We start from the raw sequence: 25,376 nt of genomic DNA on the forward strand, positions 1-25,376 counted from the left end.
GCTCCATAACTCTAAATCTAGAGCTTTTCGAAGCAAAATGAGGGTAGAAGAGGCTCTACCAAATGACCTCTACACAATATAAAGATGACTCAAAGGGGGGGCTTGTCCTTGATGGAAGAAAAAGGTTTGTTCCTTGACGAGAGAAAGGGCTTTTCAATCTCTCTACAAAGGATAGAGCACCATAGGATTTGACGCCATGTGGAGGACCAAGAAGAGAGAGAGAGAGAGAGAGAGAGAGAGAATTGGACAAGAGATGATTGATTATACACTATGTCATATTCCAAAGAAATTAAAATATATACACACTGGTCCCCTTAACGTTAGGATTTACCCCATGAATCCTATCTCTATGGTACAATTTACACCATTTTAAATACTCTCAACTCTCTTTGAACCCACCCTTCTCAATCTCCTCCTCTTCTTAGCTCTCTCCACTTAGACCCTACTCTCAACTTCCTCTTCCTCTCAACCCCTCCCCTCAGCCCCTACACTCAACCCCTCCTCCTCTTAGTCTCTCTTTCATCCTCTTAGCTGCTTCTCTTCTTTTAAGACCTTCCTCTCATCCCCTACTCTCTATCCTAGCTTCCTTGTTTTTAAAGTTCTCACCCCCCTGTTGAGAGTTGTGGTGCCATGAGCACATAGATTAAAGGGCTAAGGTATGGTATAGGAAAGAATTAAAGTAGCCACCCTAGGATGTGGACTACATGATGTGGAGATGTGGATTGAGGATATCCACAAGGAGAGATGTGGATGAGAGGATCCCACATGGTTTGACTATTCTAAAGGCTCTCTCTATATAAGAAGCCTATCATGTATTTGTTGAGTACACACATTGCAATAGATTGAGTGTTTGCTACCCTATGTCTCTCTTGTGGTGCTTTGATCCTCCTTGATCCCTCACTTTGACATGGTATCAGAGCTCCCTTGCCTTCCGCTAAGGCATTGCGATTCTCGAGAGAGTGAGAGTGATCGAGAGTTTGAGAGTTCATTTCCATTGAGAGATTTCTGTCCATTTGATTGAAAGATATATCCATTCATTCTATCTCTTCCAGTGAAAGAATGCTCTAAGTCCAACTAACATATACCGTCCCTGCCCCTTGGGCCTCTACTCATGCCAGCAGTCGACAACAAGCTACAGCTAACTGAAATCTCTTTGTTGTTGAGTTGCAGAATCCATGACGTCTTTCTTGCTTCACCTCCGTGTAGACAAACTAGTAGAACTATCCTTGCATCCTACGTTGCTCACCGACAAGAGGCTCCTATCATAAGCAAAGCTCGAATCTGCAGCAGCAGCAGCAGTGACTCCAACTTCAGCACATGTGCCGCCTCCAACGACCAGCTACTCACGACAAAGCTCTATAGAGCCTCCAGCCCACTACGCCCACAATGACCTCAACACGCCTCCTGCTGCATCTTTGACTATCCATAGGCGCTGAGAGATCTACCTGAGGCACAGCCCAACAAACTCCATACACTGGCTCCAACCTCTCGCTCAGCCGAGCATCACCAGCCCCAAGTCCCTCTGCCTAGTCTCTTGGCTGTAGCTATGCACAGTGGCTCATCGACCTCGTTGTCAACGAACTCCCTACTGTGACCTTCCAGCATGCCTCCGAGCTCCCTACGACCTTTCGAAATCGCGACGCCGTCTCTGCTTAGAATTCTTTCCACAAGCCTAAGGTTCCTACAATTTTAACACGTGGCAGATCACAAGTAACCTTGGTTGAGTTGAGTTAACTCATTGGTCAAGTAACTGTGGTCAAAATAACTATGGTAAAGGTTCACCATGGTTAGGGTCAAATGCACCGTGGTTAAGTTAAACCATGGTTAAAGTCTTAAGGTTAGGTTAATGCCACATCATCATGCCACCTAAGCACACAGTAACACTTGCTAAGCACAGTATGGAATTCTGCATGTGAATCATCCCTATGCCACATTAGCAAAGGCCCCCTCTTCTCCACAAAATCTTCGACAAGGCATAACTCTTAATCCAGAAAGAATTTGCACACACTCCAAAAAGGGAAAATAACCTATTTTTTGAGCTCTACGCACCTGTCAACTGAGATTTTTTGTATGCAATTAGACACTGCCAGATTTGAAAGTATCTTTAACTGGTAAGACCTTTTCAACGGCAATACGCACCCCAATTGTTGAGAAGTTCACTGGGGAAGGATTCCACACGTGGTCTACACAAATGAGATATCTCCTGATGCATCAAAAGCTTTGGAAGACTATAAAAGAAGAAATACCCACTGCACAAAATGATGCCTAGAAGGAAAAAGATGAAGCGGCACTATTACTCATTGGTTTGCACTTGGGTCCAAACATAATTCATCATATAGACTCCAAGGATCATGCCAAGGATGCATGGGATGAGTTGAACATAGTGTTTGGTGCAAAAGCCAAAAACCAAGAAATTCATCTTAAGATTGAATTCTATGGTATGCACATGGGCTTCAATGAATCCATGGCACAATTTGTCAACAAAATCAAAAGCATTATAACCCAACTACAGGGCATAAATGCAAAAGTAGGAGAGAAAGATGCACTTGCAATTCTTCTTAAAAGCATGCCTACAGAGTACAGTGCACTGACAACCACTTTGAAGAATTTGCCAGATCCAAAGTTTGAGGAATGTGTATCCTCTCTTCTTGAAAAAGAAACAGAGTTGAAGGCATTGACATCGACATCGACATCGACATCGACATCTACACACAACAGCCATAATGAAGAATAAGCACTATTCAGTAAAACATCAACGAAGTGCTACCATTGCAGAAGGATGGGTCACTATAAAGTGACTATAGACAGAAGAACAAACCAAAGTGTCACCATTGCAAGAAGCTGAGACACAAGGAAGAAGATTGCAGAGTCAAGAACCAACAGGTCAACTACACAGCATCTCATCAAGCCATGAGCCAAAAGGTGACATCAATGGAATGTATTGAGAAACAAAAACCTTGCCAACCTCGCCTATATTTTGTATATCAAACCTGACCACCTGAGAGTAGCTATGTAAGCACCCAGGGGAGGATTTGATCTTGTAACTCACATCTGACCACCTTACAGTAGCCAAAGGATCATGGCACCAAGGGGAGGTGTTGAGAGTTGTGGTGCCATGAGCACATAGATTAAAGGGCTAAGGTATGGTATAGGAAAGAATTAAAGTAGCCACCCTAGGATGTGGACTACATGATGTGGAGATGTGGATTGAGGATATCCACAAGGAGAGATGTGGATGAGAGGATCCCGCATGGTTTGACTATTCTAAAGGCTCTCTCTATATAAGAAGCCTATCATGTATTGTTGAGTACACACATTGCAATAGATTGAGTGTTTGCTACCCTATGTCTCTCTTGTGGTGCTTTGATCCTCCTTGATCCCTCACTTTGACACCCCCTGCTCTAGTTAGCCACTACTATCAACCCCCTCCCCCTCTCAATCCCTATTTCCTCCTATACCCATTGATCCGCATGCTCTTAACAAAGAGCTCAAATCTCCCTCTTCTCAGCCTCTTCTCTCTCTTGAGTCACAAGTCCCAAGTCCCTCTCAGATTTTCCCCCTTGTTTTGAATGTTGAAAGCTAAAACAAATTCTACAACCCTTATAATACATTTTGTTATAGCTCCCTACCCCTCTCTACCTCTCTTTCATCCTCTATTACAATGACCCCTCCATGTGGTATTGAGATCAGACATAAGTCTCCCTGGTGGTTGGAGGTTGATCTCCTCGCCAAATACGATGAAGTAAAACGAGAAGCACGGAAGTGAAACTATCATTTTGTAAAGCAATAAACAATGGAGGCATAGACCAAGGAGTGACGGCACAAGACGCTTTCCCTTGCCCTTTAGTTCCAACACCAGACCTCGCACATTTGAAGGCACTTGCAAAGAGATTGGAAAAAGGAGAGAAATTGAGCCAAGAGGTTGGCTGGCATTTTCAACTAATATAGAGTAGAATTAGTAATTTGTGGTGTGTTCTCTAGCTGTGCCCTCTCTCCTCATCTCCACTTTCCTCCTCTTCCTCTTCATCTTTGTTCTTGCCACATAACACAACCACGTCACCTTAGCCACATCACCTGTCATGTCATCACTTACCATATCAACAAGGCCACATCATCGTACTACACCATCAATGCCATGTGGCACATACACAGCCATCTAGGCACAATTACACAGTGATAGGCACACTATGCACCCAATGTGCATACACTTGCCACATGACCCTTGTTCTCTAGAAGTACATCTCTTCATAGCCACACATATCATGCGCACCTTACTACCACGTCACCTTTTTTACCCCTCTTCTTGATTAAGCCATATCCCTTTATTACGGAAGAATTTCAACATGGTCCAAAAAGGTAAATCAATTGGTTTTTGGAGCTCTATGCACTCGTTCCCTCAAATGCAAGTTTGATACTTGCATTCGACAATTTTAAGCCTTTAAATCAAAACCACTTCTTTTCACACTGAGGTCTCTTCACGGACACATTTGAGCCCAGCACATTAAAACAAACAAAGAAAAGAAACTTGTTTTCTTTTATTGCTATAAAGGTTGGTGTAGCATAGATTAGCATAGCTTAGTTCATCTCAAAGGAGATTCAACTCCACAAAATCCAATTAAGACATTGCTAAAACTCAACCGACTAGTTCCTATTGGAGTCAGTCCCTTCGCTCACATGTAGTCTCACATTCATTACATATATTGAATCCCACCATAGCAAAATTCATATTTTTCAAAGATATTGGCATGGTATCGATGAGCAGATTACACATTCTTTTACTTGGAACTTCACATGCCTTCATTGTAAAGGCTTATCGACTAGTTTTGTAGCATTTGGGCACATATTTGAGGACTGTAAAGCCTTCTTGCCTTCTAGGCTCTTCTCGGCATTAAATGCCATATCAAGCCTTGTAACAGATTGGACATATTGCAGTTTCTATCTGCACTAGCAGTTTGCACATTACAGTTGATACAAACAACAGTTTCATAAGATCTTTGAGTATAGTTTTTACATGTCTACGTTTAGCAACCTCAATCTGGAGGCATTTGCTAGGCTAGATAACTCTAATTATAGACATGGAAGTACCAAATGGAGACCATCCTTGTATTAAAAGATAAGTGGAGTATGCAGATGGGTCTACAATTAGAGCATCTGACGACCTCACAACAAATTCTACCATTGCCCAAGCACAGGTAGAATGGGACAAGAAAGACCAGTATGCCTATCACTTGATCAAGCAGAATGTTCAAAGATGTTATGCTTGCACAACTGAACACATTGAATACGTCTAAGGAAGCATGGGATATATTCTCAACTCTTTATGAATCCACAAACACTTCTAGAATTCTGACACTTAAAAAATAATCAACTTAGAGTACTGTCATTCCAAGACAAGTCCCATCACTTGAAGAAATACAATCAATGTTACTTGGTGAGGAACTAAGGACTCATGCTATTCATGTAAGAAAAGGCCAATCCAATGAGCAAACATTCAAAGCCTCAAACAAAGGCAGAGGTAGAAGTAGAGAATCTCAGAGAAGTGCATCTCAACATCAAAATTAGCATCGGCATTCAGAGCAGCATTAACATTAGCATCCAACAAAAAATCATTCCAACAAAGGAGAATTTCAAGAAAGAGAGAGTGCATCCACCAACATGCCAACATAGGGTGCAACTGCTATCACAATTATGGACATTACAAGAGAGATTACCACAAGAATCAATAAGACCAAGGAGGTCAATCTAGCAATAATAAGACAGCTTCCATAAGATTTTCGATATCACTAGTCACACTTAACAAATCGAATGTATACCAATTAGATATCAAAAATGCTTTTCATAATGAATACCTAAATGAGGAAGTCTACATGCAACCATCAGTGTTATGTTAATCGAGCAAAAGAGAATGAAATTTAACATCTTAAGAAACCCAAAAGTTGGTACATCAAAATTGACAAGTATTTTGCTGATCTGAAGTACATCAAGTCAAATGTAAATCATACACTCTCCTACAAAGTTCAAGGGGAAGACATTACTATTGCATCTTTTTATGTAGATGATCTGAATGTGATAGGAAGCAATGAAAACATCAAGTAGAAACAATACTTATCTATAGAGTTCGATATGAAAAATTTTATGCTTCGCATTATTGTCTTGGTATTGAGCTCCGTAGAGACTCCGTCAGAACCTTCATGATTGTATGAAGGGCTTAAGACTCGAGGCTACAAGCATGTGCTTTCCAAAAAGGAAAGTTAAAAAGTTGTTAAAGTGGCTTTTTTCATATGCTAGTATATTTCCATGTGATTTGACATCATATGTCATAGCATCCTTGATTTGACTCCACATTCTCCACTCTGAAATGTTCTCGTTTTACCTTTTAACGTCCACAAAAATCCATGGAAACTATGGAAAACAATGACTTAATTAAGTGCCCAGAAAATTCCAACGAGAATCCTTGCACATATTTTAATGAAGGAGCAATGTGCATTTCTACAACTTAAATTCATGGTACATTTATCAAAATTTACTTTGAATAGTATTTTCGAGAGTTTGATGTCCCATGCTGGTTACACTAATGAAAAGGTGCATGCATCTGCAATTAACCATGTTTAATAGTTTTAATTTAAAGAGTATTCCGTGGACTGACTTCTTTCGAATTGTTTCTCTGAAACTATCTTAGCTGAGTTTTCACTTCCTTAGGTTTGAAAGAACTCCAACAGTCCACCACCTTGTACTAAATCTTGAGAGTTGTACAGAAATTACTAATATAACCTTCCAATCACATGAAACAAAGTGTAGGTGGCTAAAACAATTGGACTTGAGGTTTAGGCATCAGTTGAACCCAAGCTTAGTTGCCTATCTTGCAAAGGCAATTCAGCACAACCAAGGAGATCGACCAATACACAAGAATGACCAAAAATCCAAGGTCATCAGACAACAATATGAATTTTAAGGCAACCTTTCTGACCCTCACCAATCTTCTATTTTGATGTGTAAGTCCCCATGAAACATACCTATTATCATTCCTTAAGCTGGTCCAAATCCGTTGAGACTTCCCTAGGAGAAGTTAAGCTTTGATTCTCATGCCATATAGGCACAACAGTTCCTTATATGCACAGATGCATAACTATAGCAGTCAGAAGAATGAATAGATAAATTAATACAAGGTCATACAGAGAAACCTGCCATGATGCATTGGAGTGGCCTCCCTCGGAAATTTAAATGAACCATTACTCCATTTCCAGATTACTCTGTATATATAAGGTAAACCCAAACTAATCCAAGGGAGGAAATGCCCCAGTTTCTGCTGCCTCACTCTGATTACTTAAACTGTCACTCTCCATATATAATGCTATATTTTCACCATCAGAATAATCATCTGGGCTCATGAATTGTGCTTCATCATCCTCATCCTCATCCTCATCTGCATCATCATTATCAGTGTTACTGCCACTAGCACTGCTGGAACTTGGTGTGTCTTCAGAAAGATAATCTGATGAAGGAAAGCTTCTTTGTAAAGGCCCACTGTCGTCACTATCATCAAAGCTGGAAATCATCGACAGTGACTCACAATCACTGTAGCTGAAAGTGCAAAAGAGAGCAGCATTATTTCCAGGTATTAGCAACAAACACACACACACACACACGGGGGTATTAAGGCTTTGTTGACATGTGTCCTACTCAGATATGCACATTATAGCCTGCGAGAGGTTGAACAGGAGAGAAAATAAAATTTAAATGAGCAAGGATATAACCTTATTCACATTTTGAGAGCGATTTCAGAGTCAAACATCCTGACATCCAATTATTATGATTATATTTCCACAGAAAATTAACTTCTATTAAAAGTATGAGAACATTACAACAGGTCAGGCTATCTATGAGGCGCTGACCAGCTCACTGCCTAGGGTGCGAACAGCCATTGTTGAGGACTATATATCACACAGATTCCTCGATACGGGAAAGAGTTAAACAATGCTTGCAGGCAAGTCTCCTGACATTCAATTATAAGTGCCACAGGTCACAAATATTGGGAATAACATACACGTCCAAGTAGAATCAAACCAAAATGAGGAGAGATATCAGGGTGCACTAGAACATGCACTGGCCAGATTGGATAGCTCTGTACGAGAAATAAAGATTTATTAGAAGAAAAAGAAACACTAATGAGCTGCCAAGTTTCAAAAGATTTCCAAGTCCCATGGGAAAACTGACTGAAAACTGCTGCTGACATCCTCTACTCCTTTCTGTAGGATCATCCATGGGGAGCATGAGGGAAGATCCTGCACAGATTAATAATGATCTCCAAAATGTATTCTACCCAAGATGTCTAGCATACAATAATCTTACATCAATACTACTCAGCAATAACTGCTGAAGTACAGTTCAAGAAGATCCTATCATCAGTCCTCAAATAAGTATCCCATCTTAGTGATCATTAGTCAATTGTACGAATACTCTTGAGACTGCTAACTCAATCTGCTCAGCGATACTTTGCTGAATTACAGAGTGAAAGTATCACATCATCCAATGCCAGAAACCACCCCCAATAGGTGATTCTGGTTAATTTCCATGTTCGCAACATGAAACAACCAGCCATTGCTTAATCTCCATATTTCAAATATGGAACTTTCAACCACTATGCTCACAACAACAACTATTCCGTAAGTGTTGTCCAAGACATGGGTATTTACTGACTCATGCTTTAGTAAACCAAGAGGCTATAATAAAGTAGCTCTCCACTATCGCCACTGTTTTTCTTCTCTACCAAACCATGACAAATGTGTTTTAAACCTCTATCAATTCTTTTTTCCCCAATCCTGAGTCAATTACAACTCAAAATAATCTCAAAAGACTTTGCCCAATGTCAATAGAGAATACTCAAGTGTTTCTCAAGAGAGTACACTGTTACCTAAGTGCATCATATAACACATCATTAAGTATGAAATTTACGCATCATAGATGGATGAACATAATCTCATAACTGATGTTACTGTAATGGATGTACCCCTCACAGACCATATATCTTGGCATCCCATACCACCAGCTTATACTATCTAGGTAGATCTATTAAGCATTGGTGTCAAAATGTCTTTTTGCATCTAGGTAGGTCTATTAAGCATAGGTGTCAGAATGTCTTTTCGCAAGTAAGCTCTAACTCAAGGATCATATTAAGCTGGCAACCTTGCCAAACACAAATCAAGACACTGCAAACATTCACTAGAACTGCAGGGTGCATGCATGGTTAGGTGGCATGCTTTTCCCACTCTAACAGTCAAGGAAATGTGATGAGGATTGCTACTTAGGACATTGTGCGAGAAACTGAATCATAATGCGTTCATACGAAACGTGTGGCGTCTATCTTATCATGCAAATATTCTCTAAGTGGGTTGGGACTTTGTCACTTGAATTAGGCGAATTAGGCCTACACCCTGCTAGATTCAAATGTGAGTTTTCTTCTCCACTTCATTTTTCCTCTATTACACTATTGTCTCGGTGTGTAGGGGATGGAAGGTCAGCTCTAAAGTATCTCTGCTTTGTAGATCTTTTTAAGTAGTAACTCTAAAAGAAGAAAACGTTTCCTTTCTTCGACGACACAGTCAAGAATGCAAAATGAGGACAGTGCCAAAGTTTAAAGATTATAGCCACTTAGATAGCGCATTGGAGCCCCTCGTCATCTTGCCAAGAAAATGCCTTTCTACATCCTCTAGGCCTCTTTGCATCCCCCAAATATAATGATGAACGAACTCCAAGTTTGTATAGCATATCGAGCATCTAGAAGCTCCCTCAAAAGTATGTCTACAAGTGTCGCTTGGGAGTCCATTGTGCGGAAGAATAAAAGAACATGGAAGTTTGTCTTTGCCATTAAGAACTCCAAACTCATCTCCAAAAGTGGGTCTAGGAGTAAAGTGACCACAATATCTATGAGCAAAATGGAGAGCAAGAGTGAGAGTGAGCAAACGTAAGTGTACTTAATAGAATAGTGGAATGAAGTGAGTACAAAGAAAGAGTGAGGGGTTTTGTCTAAGTGACAAAACCCTATCCTATCCACTAACCATAGTTAGGGATTGGACTGTGATTAGAGAGAAAAACCTCCAAGAGGGAAAAGTGTCCCTAACCTACTTATTACAATGCATTGGCCACTGCTTAGAATATGATAATAATTCTAACACCCCCCTGCAGTGCGAATGTAGTGTACAAGGTAGTGATCAATCACCAAAAGGAGATAAGTTTAGGGCATTGCGAAATGCCTCAAACTTCTCACGTGGAAGTGCTTTGGTGAAGATTTCTGCAACATTGTCATGTATTGACACATAGAACATATTGATCGCCCATGCATGCAACTTCTCACTGACATAATGATAATGAACCTCCAGCCTGCCAATGTGTTGTCTTTGGGCTGTGCATATACTTGCTCACCTGAGATATTGCATACTGAATATCGAGCCTAGTATTGCACAAATAGATGAGGCATCCAACAGCCTGGCTGTAAAGTGTGACATCCACCAATTCACCTGCATCATAAATACTAAGCTTCAACCCCGACTCCATGGGAGTGGCTATAGGCTTACAATCATGCATGTTAAACCCATCCAAGAGCTTGTGCACATACTTGGATTGAGACATAACGATGCCACGCTTATCTTGTATAAACTGGATCCCCAAATAAAAATTTAACATGCCCAAATCTGTCATGTCAAATTCACCTTTCAACTCAGCTTTGAAATCTGCAATTATTTCCTCATTTCACCCTGTGAGCAGCATGTCATCTACATAAAGAATGATGACCAAAATATCCCCCCCATCCTTCTTGATGTAGAGGGTGCTTTCCGTGGGACTATTATGTAGCTGCTTACTTGCCAAGAATGCATCAATCTTGGCATACCATGCACGTGGAGCTTGTTTCAGCCCATATAAAGCTTTGTTTAGCTTGCAAACCTGAAGTGCATTGCCAGAAAGTTCAAATCCAAAAGGTTGTTTGACATAAATCTCTTCTTGCAAGTCCCCATTAAGGAAAGCTGTTTTTACGTCCAACTGATGGACATTCCAAACAAAATTTGCAGCCATGGCAATAACTGACCATATGGTGGTCATCTGGAATGTAGGAGCAAAAGTCTCCTCATAATCTATGCCCTTCATCTATGCATAGCCTTTAGCAACCAGTCTTGCCTTGTACTTGTCAATGGATCCATCTGGCTTCTGTTTCACTTTGAAAACCCACTTGGCAGGATGTAGGAGCAAAAGTCTCCTCATAATCTATGCCCTTCATCTGTGCATAGCCTTTAGCAACCAGCTTTGCCTTGTACATGTCAATGGACCCATCTGACTTCTATTTCACTTTGAAAACCCACTTGGTAGCAATGGCATGCTTACCTGGTGGCAAATCCACAACATCCCAAGTCTGATTTTTCTCAATGGACTGCACCTTTGCTTCTTCAAAAGAGTTAGGTTCTTCTTCATCAAGAAGAGTACCTGCATAAGCTGTCTCAACTGAAAGAGCCCCCCTTGCCGGCTGCACTAGGAGTCCTGCCAAGCAATGGTCCTCAAGTCTACTCTCCCCCAGTAGTTCCCTGTATTCATAGGATCACCTGCTTTGTGTATCGATACAACAGTAGTGGTGCTCCAAGCAAGAGGGAAGCATGACAACTGCATGATTGAACATCTGTGCAAGGATCATAGCCAATATCTCTTGCCCATGTGCCAAGTATTCCATCCTCAACCCCTCATGATCCAAGACTTTCCGATTGTGGAGCCGGCGTAGGGCAACCCGCACATTCTCAGCAGTGAACAAGGAGGACCCGCACATTCTCTGCAGTGAACGAGGAGGACAAGTCTGATGGTGCCTTTATCGGGACATCATAGAGCGAGGTCGCATATGTGAGCCAAACTCCTGGATCGATGATGGAGATGGGTGACTTGCCCTTAGAGAGGAGCCCCCATGCAAAGGTGGGATCTCCCCCTTGAAAAGATCTAATCACCTCGTCCATCCGATGTGAGAGGAAAGCTCGTCTCTTCCGTCGAGTCATGCGGCACGATATCTATTGTGCCTCGATCCTCATAAAGTGCCCCAAGGACTGCTCACATATAAAATGGAATCTCATCTCTTAACACTCATCATCGAACCATAGATTCTGGGACGTCTTCCCAGCGGGATGTAGAGCGAGTCATAGGGAAGGATTTGATCATAGCATCTTGAACCACTGATACCAGAGTGTCTGATGCATGGGCGAGATCTACGTAGTCTCCGAGAGAGTCTGGTAGCTTACGTGATAGGTGACTCATGTATACTGCATCGAGGGCACGGTCAAAGTGCACCTGCTCACTTGCTTCCCACATGGAGGGGAACGAGTACAGTAGATTACTTATTGGAATCTCCAATTGCTCCCCTCCCACTAGGCGCTGACCACTCCTATCTGACTTTCAGCACCACGGCCTCCATCCCAGCCACAAGACGAGATCCAACAACTCCCGCTCCTAATAACGGCCATCTAAGAAGATAGTTGTATATGATCAAATTGTGAACTGCTCCCATATCCAATAAGTGTCGGCCATATCCAGTGATGTGTTGTGCATCCTTTGAGCGTCTCACCATCCCAAGCTTTGTTGGATCTATCTCAAAGGATCAGCCTCGAAGTCAAATAGGACTACTTGTCTGTGCCCCATATGCGCATTGAAGTCACCCAGAAGTAGAATCTCTCTCTGTTTGGAGAACTCCAAAGTCTCATCAAATATAGTCTCGTACAAGCTATGACCCTCTGTGGTAACCTCATGCGCATATTGTTGGGATATCTCAAGGTGTATGCCTCAGGCACACCTTATGTTTCTATGTGTGTCTACTAGAGGCACAGTTAGGTGCCCATAAGCACTGTTAGATGTGTATTTGGAGTGGATTGAGCTCGACTCATTTGGTAGGTATGATGGAGATAATCTAGGAGTGATTTATGGATCACGAGATGCTCTCTTGAGCTCATGTGTGATGTCATCTACCTTTGTATTGAGCCTATTTAGAGGCTTCTCTTTCTGAATGAGATTATCTATTGCATTTCGTGTTCATCACTTCATCCCTTTCAGCTATGTTTATCTTCAACCCTCCATAGCTACTCTCAATTTGTTACATTTGGTATCAGAGCAAGGGTCCGTGCTTGAACAGCCTATGAGGATTTGCTGAAGAGAACACCGTGGATTTGAAGCTATTGATCGGAGTCCTACAGCAGGAAGGTGTCGAAAGCTGAGTTGAGATGATTTGACTCAATAAGGGGGTGCATAGTTGTTGTCCTGTTGTTGTTTTTGATAATCTCAAATTAGTCATCATGGGTTTGATCTTCAACGGAAATTGGCGAAGCAACATAGCAGTTTATTGCAATTTTATGTACAAGCAGCTTTGATCGACAGAAGTAGTATTGACTCAGAAGTAGTATTGACTCTACTCGAGCATGCTGTCTTATTCATTAAGCACATTGGAATCCTCATTTTTGTCACGACGTTCTTTTGTGTTGGAGTCGTCTATCTTCAAGATTTTTCATGCGTCTGTACTCTGGAGTATGTCGACAGATTTTTGCAAGGTTAATTATGCTGAGTGACGTCTGCTATCTACAAGCATTTCTAGCTTATGACAGTTTTTCACCCTTTCGCGTCTTCTCTCGAATCAATGCAACCTCTCTCTTAGTTCCAAAGCGCTCGTGATGCGGAATATTTGGGCCTGCTTCAAACTTTTGTGCTGATATCGTACATTGATCTGTCCACATTCTACGTTGCTTCTATGGTCCTGAGCGGCTTGTCATCTAGCTTTCAGCAACCAGCTGCTGTAGTTCGTTTTCGGCTCTTTCTCAGCAACCACATATGTTTCACATGCGACTACTTTTGTGAATCTGAGGTTTGGCATCCTTCCTTCATTCCACGAGACCTGATAACAAGGAAGTTTTGAAGTTGATAGCTTCATTTAATCGCAAAAAGTGTGATCTTAAGAAGCAGACTCAAAGCTGCTCACTCATGCTGCATGATCGATTGGAAAACTCTACGGCACTTCTGTGTATTTTTGGAGTCTTCCCAAAAGTATAAAGCCTACCTATTTCAAGTGCAGCTGCTTGGTTTCTCTTTGCAGTCGAGAGTTTTTTTAGCAATCAGAGGCATTAATGAATGGTTTCTCAGAGTTCCGATTGTGAAGGTTTGGCTCACACAACCCATAGTTGACACCAGTGTTTCTCTGCACAGTTAAAAGGAGCAGATGAGGGTTGCTAGCCACTGCTACTCTCTAATGATTTGGAAGTTTCGTCTTCTTTTATTGGTCATGGTTGTGTTCGACCAGCCAAGCAAGAAAACCCATTTTGTTGTTGTGCCCAACATCAGCTTATCATCTCTGAGCTGCACCAAAAATCATGTTATGTTGCCCTGCTCAGATCATGTTTCCAAAAAGGAAGCAAAACCAGAAACTGCCACTGCCAATTTACTTTCAGTTGATGTGCCTCCACAAGATGAGGCCTCCTATGAAGATTATGCATTTTAAATCATCTCTATGTATGCTCCAGATCTCTCTTTTTATGTCAAGGTACTCAGCCTGGATAGTCCTCCAAAATGAATGCAAATAAACTATTGTGTTTTGTGTGTTTTGTAAACACCTCTGGTCACCTTATGATGTAGGCCATGTGTATGTTTTGTTCCATGGTACCTCCTACAGACATTGTGTGCATGTACATGTAGGGGAGATAACCATTGGAAGGTCTGTTTGTATCCCTTTTTGTTTACCTTACACCCAAGGGAACCCTTGCTAGCATGAGAACCTAGCCATAGATTAATCCTTGACCACCATGAGATGGCATGAGAAACTATGAGACTAGATGTATCCATGACATAGCCTGAGGCATTTCCTTGAGGGGGGGTTTGTTGGGATATCTCAAGGTGTATGCCTCAGGCACACCTTATGTTTCTATGTGTGTCTACTAGAAGCACAGTTAGGTGCCCATAAGCACTGTTAGATGTGTGTTTGGAGTGGATTGAGCTCGACTCATTTGGTAGGTATGATGGAGATAATCTAGGAGTGATTTATGGATCACGAGATGCTCTCTTGAGCTCATGTGTGATGTCATCTACCTTTGTATTGAGCCTATTTAGAGGCTTCTCTTTCTGAATGAGATTATCTATTGCATTTCGTGTTCATCACTTCATCCCTTTCAGCTATGTTCATATGACGATTTGTCCACAGGAGTAGCAGATTGCAATAAAAATCGGGTGTGTGTCAGGTGGCTGAATTCGTATCCACATGTGGCATGCATGCTCCTCCTTCCTCATCACAGATATCTAGGGTCTCATATGTGACCTAAAGAGGACTGCCACTCCTCGTATACTACCTGTCTCTCCACAGCTCCTTTCTGTGGGCTGACTACCATATATATCCTGCCACTATGGGCAATGCCCTTTTCGGGCTCTCATGAGTCTCTGTGTAAAAGATCGCATCCCTATTAGCGTATGTTTCTGAGGTTTAGACTCAATCTGGACAATAAAATCTTTAGCATATAAGTCTAACATGTGTATTAGTATTTCAGATTACGTGTACATTTTATATTTTACATATATTAATTATGCACGTTGGTAGGTGAAACTTCTCTAAGATTTTCGACACGTTTCTCTTCGAAACTCCTGAAATGTGTTTCTAAAAATGTTTTAGTGAGTATTCTTCTAACACAACTACCATGAGAGAAGTATGATTGACAACAAAATAACCAGGCCGAAAATACCTTTTCTCATCTGGAAATTCAGCAACTAGCTCAAGATCAGGCCTATCTTTGTGAACACGTGAAATGTCCTCTGCACTGTTGAGATCCAATGAAACTCGTTATCTTCCATTTCCCTGACTGAATCCCTTAGGCAAAATACCGTACCAAAGCATAATATCAATTATATCAATACTCAGGAGACCACAAACAGATGGTACCTTAGGCTCAACCTTTGAGCAAGCCAATCCAATGCTGCTAGCCCATCTTTATTAGAGACATCCTTCATCACAGTTAGCATAAAAGGTCATTGCAAAGAAAACCATGGCACCATAGCCCTCCAAACAAAAAAGTTGACAGCAGCAAAGAGCTAACAAAGAGCTAAACTTTTCAATATGCTTACAAAATCCTTACAAGACGGCGAAGGCTTTTGCACTCTCCAAGGCTCAAGAAAAACAACAATCGCTTTACTTCCACCTAGAACAAAGATGGAAAATCATTCAGACAATAAGATATGGGGAAACAATGTGGAGTGGCAAAAGAGGATTGAGAGACACGAAAGTTCCTCCCGCTATGCAAATGACTGTGAAGCCGATGTAGCCGCACAGGGGGCCTCTTAGACTGTAAACAGGTCATATATTACCGGGCAACATTCTCTAAAATTCTAGATGAAAATTTGGAAATTTTAAAAAACTATAAATTCACAGCTTGTAAAAACGTCGGATGTGACAAAGGCAACAAAAAAAGGTTGCCCTAAGATTACCTCCTTGAGTCGAACACAATCACGCAAGTTTAGTGATTGTAGTTGTTGTGTTTTGGAACCAATCAGGTCTCTATGAAACCAGATTACAAAAAAATCAAGACATTTCCTGAATCAGCATGACATTTCTGTTCTTTGGCGCAATAGGCTAATACACAACTAGCTTAAATTTAAAAGAGACATAAGGAGGTAAAGCTCTTATCTAGATTACAGTTTTGGGATTACCTTAGAAATGAGCCTGTCAACAAATCTGCTCCAGAAAAATCAACCTCCATCAGATGGTGCAACCCCTGCTCAGAAAAACAATCCCAAGATGCTATTAATGGTTCTTGTCATTCCTCCCACCTACCATAACAAATGTAATAAGAATGATGATAACAGGGGAAATGCTTACTTTCAACAATAACTTTACTTTTTGATCTGGCAGCTTGAATCCGCGCAGTGACAAGGATGAAATATTTGGACACCCCTGCACCATTTGATTGCAAGACAAAGTCCTTATGCTTTCTGCCTCACCTGCACAAATAGTACACAACATTGTCAATGGGCAGAAAGAGGAGTCATCAAGGTGAAGAGGCCTACAGCTTCTAATGTGTAAATGCAATTTTGTTTGATTCATTCCTCACATGAACGCCAGCAATTTTGAGCTGCCTTCTTTAGAGGTTGAAAGGAAAGGCGCTTCAAGCTGTGACAATATGAGGTTACACTCTCCAAAACGGTCCTGACATTAATATAGCTGCTACAATGAACATATGTGGCATTAGTAAATTCAATTCATTTAAACATGCCGTTTATTTTCATGCAGTGTCAGACTTCAAAATTGAGAAAAGAGCGGCCTGTAGCTCACTTACAGTCCAACAACTTCCAGATCTGTTAAGCCTGGACACACGGCTATTACTTTACAAAGATTCTTTGAGTCCATTTCATCTATATTAAATAGATGAAGGGTCTTCAACATTGCACTGTTATGTACAAAAGAAAATCTCAGTCAGCCTGGTTTATTGCAAAGTCTAAACATATGATACAGCATTGAACCCATGAAACACTCACCCCACTGCTCCATTGTTTGCAATCAGTGGCTCAAGACAAGTCTTTGATAAGCAGTCCATCCCTCTCTCATTATAAAAAATTTTGGAACATGGAGCTTTATCTGCACTCCTCATAAGGGGATCCCCCAGGAAAACTTCAGGTTTCACAATATAAAGCCTTGAAGCTGCCTCAACCCTGTTGCGACGTGACACTACGCCTAACTTTAAGGAGCTGCATTGGCAACAAGCTGCATGTGAGTACCCTGAACAGCTAAACAAGGAGCTATAAAAGATACCTTCATAACACTGGAATATATCCTATCTTACAAATTAAAACTTTTTGTAGAACAAGCAAAAGAACAAGGAAAGTAAAAACAAGACAAGGGCAGAAGGGGATTGGGAGACACATAAAACAAAACTAAGAGAAAGTGAGACAATAAAAATGAAATATGAATAATAATTTAGGAAGCAAAGCTAAGTTTATGATTTCATCAGTACCCAAGCATAAGCTGCCATCAGGGTTTCAAAAGATTTCAGGATCTCTCGGCCAAAATGTAGTGCTTACTAAGCTTACAAATCCCAATCCATGTATATTTATAACATACATACATACATACATCTCTCTCTCTCTCTCTCTCTCTCTCTCTCTCTCTCTCACACACACACACGCGCGCGCACATCCACTTACCCCACTCACTGAGGATCTCTATTGGGCAATTTCGGGTCTCTTCACATAGACTTCGTATCAAGAGCAACAGAGCAGAGGGCCTACCCAAGGAGAGGCACATATGCGCATTATATGACATACAGGAGGTTGAGACAGAGGAGCACTTCATCTTCAGGTGTCATGTTTACTATGAGATCCGAGAGATTCTACTGCCTTTTCAAAGATAGCTCTAGGGTTTTGTCCCGATTCCTCTCTTGTCCAGACCAGAGATGCTTGGCGGCTTTCATTCATGAGGCAGTCAGAAACAAGAGGCTACTTCGATCACGGAGACAAGAGCAGAGTTCTTCCTCGGCAGATCCCTCTCAAAGCTCTATCATAGAGTTCTTCCAGCCAAATCACACGGACCCCCATGATACGAGGCCTCGACATGATCGTGACCCAGAGCCAGTAACTCGACAGCTCAGACAGAGGGTTGACGCGCCGATTACACTTGGGGATATCCCCTCTATGTTTAGAGTCGGAGCCTAGCCGACAAGGGTTACTGTAGCCCTTGTTAGGTGCAGAGCTATGACCAAGAGACGTCACAGGGCCACACCCATGAGCAGCCGACAGCACTCTATCACCGATTTCATGCCTCCATTGCCTCATCCACCCTGATGTCATGATGATGATGATGATGATGATGATATGTAGTCGACCACTCACATGGCTGAGTTGTACGTAGTACTATCATTTTGCATTTTTTGCATTCTGCATTGGCGTGGATGCTCGTTTAGTAGCTCCACCCTCACAGCTTGTTTGTACCAGAATTTTCATAGTCTCATAGACCCATCGGTCTTCCACAGACTTTTATAATCTTTCTTTCTTTCTTTCTTTCTTTCTCTCTCCTCCAACCCAACCCCTCCCTCCCCCCCCGCCCCCTCCTCTCAAGCCCACCCGCTGTCCTAGCTCCCCGTGGGATGCCATGGCTCCCGTACGGGCTGCTGGATGTCTCGCCAGCCTCTCCTACTGCCACGAGGGGGTCTCGGTGCCCCCTGCACCATCCTGCCACCTTGGGCGCCTCTTGCGCCACTCTTGCCACCTAAGGGGCTGTTGTGCCACCCTTAGCTGCAGTGCCTCAGCAGCGCAGGCCATATAGGCCCCACATAGGCTGCCAGGGCCTCTAGGCCCTCCCACACCTCTTCTCACAGACAGGGTGGGCTGCGCCGTCATCCCGAGGGGCTGCTCCAGGTCCACATCAACTCAAGAGGCTGTTCACAGCCTCTTTTGCACCTACTCCAACTCCACATCCTTGCTCCAACCAGCTCCAAACCTTCAACGATCAAAAAAGAACAGATTTGAGTCAAGAAAGTGCAAGAAAGGGCAAGACAACAGCAAATTCACACAAGAAAATCCTGAAAAGGGTCAAGAGGACAGGGAAGAGGCACCAGCATATCTAAAGATCATCCAAGGTACACTTGAAGGTCGCCAAAGCAGCAACTACCTTGTTTCTTCATTTCTGGAATATGCAATAAACAGTGAACAGCTCCATACATTAGAAATGACAACACAAGGCTATGCAAAAGCCCTTGAAAGTGCAATGACAGCTTACATGGCAGGATCACCACCGAAAAATACCCTGAAGTTCTGACTCATCTTAGTAAATTTTGTATGGCCCTTGATTGAGAAAGTAGATAGCCTCAAGACCACCAATGTGGCATTGATGGCAGAGAAAGCACATATTGACAAAACACTCAATGAAGTCAAGAAGCAAGGAGGGCGTATAGAAGAGGAATGGACATCCCGAAAGAAACAAGAAGGGTGAGTGGGAGAAGGAAAAGGCAGGGTGGGAAACTGAAAAGACCAGCCTCAATGAAAAATGCAAGCTATGGGGACAGAATTACAGCAACTAAAAGACATGCAAGGAGCACCGGAAGGGACACACAAGCCAATGGAAGAACTGAAATTTGAGATTGAGAAGCTCAAGAAGGAGATGGCAGCCTTGTAGACAACCATCCAAGGAAAGCATGCTGAACTTACATAGCAAATCACCAAAGGGAACGCAGATATGTTAGAATGGAAGAATGCGGTTAAGAAAGGTGCAGCAGCCCCCAAGAAAGAGATCATCTCTGAGGCTCTGGAGGAAGAAAAGAGGAGGAGCAGCAGGCTTTGAATGTCTTGGTTAGAGGCCTAACAATTGGAGATACCCCTATGTCAGAAGCCAAAACCTTGTTCACCAAGATGGGAGTCAAGTTCACATGCGAGACAGCATGGAGAGTTGGCAAAGCTGAGGCACCAACAAGACTCCTTATAATGAGACTCCGAACAGCAATGGACAGGTCTACCCTCATGAACATGGGGGCAACCTTGAAAGGGACAAGAATATACTTGGACGATGACCTCACATTACAGCAGGAGCATCAGAGAGAGAGAATGGTGTGTGTTATGGCAGCAAGAGATGCAGGTAAATGGCCTGCCTACAGAGATGGAAAAGTGATTATCAGAGAGAGAGCAGAAAGGGGTGAAAGGGAAGAAAGAGAAGACGGGGAGATGGACAGCACATGACAGTGTCCAACCCAAGAGATGAGGGCACAAGAGGGGCCGAGCATAGCAGTGTGGAATTGCAATGGTACCCGTTGGTCTGATCCTGGAGGTTTCTTGGAAACATACACCGACAGAGACATGATCTTCTACACCAAGACCCATGAAATCCCGGAAAGAGGGCTGCCGGCAATGACGAGATATATATCTGCAAATCAGCCCATAGGAAGGAGATGAGAGGAGACAGTGGGATACGAGGTTCGGGAGGCATGGCTGTCCTTTTCAAAGCACACCTGAAACCACTCATATTTGGAGGCATGGCTGCGATCCGGACAGTTGCAGAGCGAGTCCTTGAAAAAGATCTGGCGACAACATCCTGTATCACTGAGACAAGGGTATCTGAGGCATGGGCGTGGTCCATATCATCTCCAAGTAAGATTGGAAGCTTTGAGGCCAAGTGGCTCACATACACCGGGTCAAGAATGCGATCAAAACAGATCTGAACGCGAGTGGGTGGCGAGGCGGCCCTTCTCATGACTGGCATGGCAGCCGAGATAAAGAAAGAAAGGTATAAGTGGTCGACACTGAGTGGAGGAGGCACAATAAAATCGTGTATCCATGAGGCGAAGGCTAGTGGGCCCAACAGGTAGTCCATTGTGCTTCTCCCTCCGCCATGTGGGAAACAAGTGAGCCTCCCAGATGATGGCCATCTCCGGAGACCGTTATATATGATCAAGTTGCGGATAGCCCCCAACTCGAGTAGATACCTCCCGTCTGCTATCACTAGTGCATCTGCATCTCCCGACTGCCTCACAATCCCCAGCTCTGCTTCATCGATCTGCGTTACTATGAGGGAATCATCTTCAGAATCTAGCAAGCCAACCTATCTGTTTTCAGTACGTGCATTGAAGTCACCAAGGAGGAGAGTGTCCCCCTATCTAGAGAGCTCTGTGATGTCATGCTCCCTTTATGATGTCCCGACACAAGCACCACCTAATATGTCCTCTATGCCTAGACCCACCACATGTCACTTGTTTACTGCATAGAATGTACGGGCTGCCCTTCTCCGGCTTTGTCACGGGGGCGTGAAATTCTAAGTACTTGAATGTACTACAAGACCGTGACAACTTTGGTTTTAAAAGTCCAATCATGGGCTTAATAATGTGTAATTAAACGCGGCATGGTACCTAGCACATAAGCGTAATTAATTCCTAGGCCCAAAGGCATTCCAAAAAATTAAAAGAGTGGTTGTTGGAAAATGATGATGTGGCATTTTTAATGGGCCCCCTAGAGGGCCATATACCTTCAGTGGCCCCCCTAGAGTTCCAGGTGGCTCTAGTGCCTTCTACATGCTCCTTTGCCATTCCTGGACCTTCCTGAGCCTTCTAAACTTCACATGTGTGGTTTTCTCTCTCATCTTCTCCCTTTGTTGAGATTTTGGACTGGTTTTTCAGCCTCCTTCAGCTGAATTCCGTTTTTCTTCATAACTCCTCACCCGTTTGGATTCCTCGACTTCCGTTTGGTCCAATGGCTTCCCCTCTGCCTCCCCTTCATAGTGATATATTTTTCCCTCCATGCGTTTGGTAGAACGGGCAGAGCTGAGCACTTCTTTTGCTGGTCGAATTTGCAAAAGTGGCTTTTTCTTAACCTTTTTGCTTCTACCGCCTCCTAGGCCTCTCCTTTTGCAAAGCTACAGCTTTTTGTTAAATTTTGAGTGATCCCACGCGCTGGTTGACTGGTTTTTCTCAGTTTTGGAGGACTTTCCAGCGATGAAACTTCTCCAAAACCTTCTCAATACATTCCTCTCTGAAGCATGCTTCTTTTGAACCCAAGAACTCCCATTTCTTCGTGACAGAAGTGCTTCTTTTCGCATTTTTCAGTGGAATTCTTGTTGGTCGGCTCTTGTAAATGCTCTTTCTTCATGCTTTTGCACTCCTCTTTGGCTGAGAATGCAATTGGGCACTGGCTACTATGTCTCTTGGCGATTGAGGACTTGGTTCAAGTTTTCAAGGCTTGGTGAGTTGTTATTTTGCTGCTGCAATTTCTTTTTGCCATAAGCTATTGGTTGGCCTCGTGTGCCGCCTCTTTCTTGGCTCACAGGTGCCCAAGCAGTGCTACATGAGTCATTCTTTGGTTGGATACTTTGCTGATTTTATTTTGGAGCTTTGAAAAGCTTTGTGAATGCCATCTGGAAACCACTCAAAGAGAGTGCAGCTGGGGTGCAGTGTGATTGCATCTGGACAGCCAATGGAATTGCACTCGAAAAAGAGAATGCCTTTGGATTGAGCCTATGGGTTAAGTGCACTTATGTGATGGTGTTCTATGCTTGAAAGCCTTGTGAAGGCTTAGTGAATTGGGGCTGCGTGTTCAGTTGCAGGGAAGGTCTCCTAGATGCAACTTGTAATCATTTCACTGTGAAATATAAAGAAATACCGAAAGGGGCGCCACGGTGTTTGGGGCCAATCAGGTGCACTTGTCTATGTTTGTTGAGCAGGGGCATTCTAGCCTCCATCCCTTTTTCAGTGGTTTTGTTTGTGAACAAATGGGTAAATGCCAAATGGTGATCATGCAATGGTTAATGGTTGTGATATATGCTTTGTGAGCTGTAAACAAGTGCTGAAGTGATTAAAGGTTTAGTTCCACTGTCCTCAGAGTGATTAGAGGCCGGTTTCATTGGTTCCATTGCCGGGATACCACACTCTTTCTCAAGAGGTGGGCCTCAGTAGTTTGGTGGAAGGATATCTTTGCTGCACTTTTTGACAGCTGAATATTACATCCATAAACATGGTGAGTACCCATGAGCAAGAGAGCTCCACAACTCCTCAAAGGAGAAGGCAGGCAAGCCTTAATGATCCAGCTAGTGTACAGCTGCAGGGAGCACAACAAATGCCTTTTGAACAGGCCACACATGAAGCTACAACTGAGCTCAACGGTGATACTAGTTCTGAGTCAAATGACGCTACTATGTCGAATGCACAGTTTGCAATTGCAGTGACTGCTTTGACTCAGCTGGCTCAAAATTTGGCTCAAATTGTGCAAACAAATGCCAAGAAGAAGAAGGAATCAAGAAAGCACAGGCACGGAAAGAGTGAGTACACACATGCATCAGCTTCTCATGGCGGACTGCACACTTATGCATCAGTTTTCCATGAGGGACAGCCATCAAAAATGACTCAAAAAGTGACTTCCAAGAGAGAGGAATCACCCAAAAGAGCACTTGAGAAAGAGGTACAAAAAGTACAGCCAGTGCAACAGTATGAGCAGCTAGCACAAGGCCTTGGTTTGGGTACTTCTACTCTTCAAAATAATAATGTGCAGTCCATAAATGTGGCTCAACCACCTCAGCCATATTTGGCAGCAACCTGAATATTTTGGTACAGATTCTATCTTTGATGCTATGTTGATTTCACCGCCAATTGGGCATAGAAAGCAAGCCATGTATGACAATGTGGGAATGCAGCCAGGCATGCAAGCCACAGCATATGCTCCCATGCCTAATGTTCAGCCAAGCATGGCTCTCCCTAGTGAAGGGAATGCTGCAAATATACAGCCATCTTTGGGACAGCCAATATCAAATGTATATAAAGAATTTAAGGAAGGTGGTTCTCATGTCAAGTTTGAGACATATAATGGAGTACAGGACAGGTACAAAGCCCTCACATTCCTTCAACAGTTTGACGCTGCATTTCTTGGGGGTTTGTTTATAGAAGCATCCAAGATGAGGAAGGTTGCCACATTTTTGAAAGGCAATGCACTTAAGTAGTACACCAACCTTATGCTTCATGGAGATGCACCTGTTACTTGGCTGGAATTTAAGCAAGTGTTCTCTTCTACTTGGATTACTTCAACGTTTGAAGTTGAAGTACTTTCACACTGGCATGACTTGTCATACAAACTTTGCAAGAATCTTGATGATTACACCCAGAGGTTTTGGGATGTTTTGCTGCCATTGAGCTCTTACATGCATGTTTCTTTGAAAGAGCAAATAGAGAGGTACTGTTGTGGATTGCCTAGTGAGCTACATGATTATTGCATCAAAACCAAGGTGGGTTCTATGACTCAATTAATTGAGAATGCAAGGACAGCATATGCATGGATGCAGGAGAAGAATTTGGGCTTTATGGACAGCAAGAAAGAAGACAACAAACGGGCTGCCAAACACCAAGATAAGGACATCAAATCTGAAAATAAAAATTATGGCAAACGACCATTTCAAAAGGGAGGAAAAGCCCAATTCAAAGCTGGTCAAAGGCATGGGCAGCCTAATAAATAGCCCCATACCAAGTTATCTGATGAAGAGAAAAAGTCACTCATGGAGCAAAACAAATGTTTTATATGCAAAGGAGAGGGACACCGCTCTTATGATTGCCCATCCAAGAAAAGAGACAGGTCAGATGATGATAAGAATGGTGATAAACAGGCTGATCAGAAGGGCAAAAGGCCTAAACCTTCCGCAGGACTTCTTCCAGATGTGATTGGGAGTTTGCCACATGCACGTGATGAAGAGGAAACGAAAAGACTGAGATGTGCAGAGCATGGGGAAAAATCAGAAATCAGAATTGTTTCTTTTTCTTTGATTCTGGGGCAAAGGCGAATTTCATAACTCCTGATATGGCAGGAAGGTTTGGCATCAAGCCTGAGGAAATGGAGCCATCCGGCATGTGTGATATGGCCAACCCTGAACTCAACACACC

At 42.8% G+C, this 25,376-nt stretch overlaps 1 protein-coding gene across 1 annotated transcript in view; it reads right to left on the minus strand.

Annotated features, from left to right (window-relative positions):
• Positions 1 to 6,681: 6,681 nt before the first annotated feature.
• LOC147900973 (F-box protein SKIP17-like) overlaps positions 6,682 to 25,376 on the minus strand; it is a 40,155-nt gene continuing 21,460 nt past the window's right edge. The window contains exons 3-12 of the mRNA XM_087376198.1: positions 17,518 to 17,727; positions 17,319 to 17,429; positions 17,094 to 17,203; positions 16,862 to 16,983; positions 16,693 to 16,757; positions 16,471 to 16,540; positions 16,122 to 16,184; positions 15,929 to 15,990; positions 15,732 to 15,806; positions 6,682 to 7,581 (exon numbers count right to left, since the gene is read on the minus strand). Coding sequence (XP_087232324.1) covers positions 7,275 to 7,581; positions 15,732 to 15,806; positions 15,929 to 15,990; positions 16,122 to 16,184; positions 16,471 to 16,540; positions 16,693 to 16,757; positions 16,862 to 16,983; positions 17,094 to 17,203; positions 17,319 to 17,429; positions 17,518 to 17,727 — 1,195 coding nt within the window. The 3' untranslated portion in view covers positions 6,682 to 7,274. The remainder of the gene's footprint in view (positions 7,582 to 15,731; positions 15,807 to 15,928; positions 15,991 to 16,121; positions 16,185 to 16,470; positions 16,541 to 16,692; positions 16,758 to 16,861; positions 16,984 to 17,093; positions 17,204 to 17,318; positions 17,430 to 17,517; positions 17,728 to 25,376) is intronic.

Source organism: Dipteris shenzhenensis, chromosome 6 (genome assembly GCF_047967505.1).
Source record: "Dipteris shenzhenensis isolate YYH24624 ecotype China chromosome 6, Dip_SZ_1.0, whole genome shotgun sequence".
Lineage (NCBI taxonomy): Eukaryota > Viridiplantae > Streptophyta > Polypodiopsida > Gleicheniales > Dipteridaceae > Dipteris > Dipteris shenzhenensis.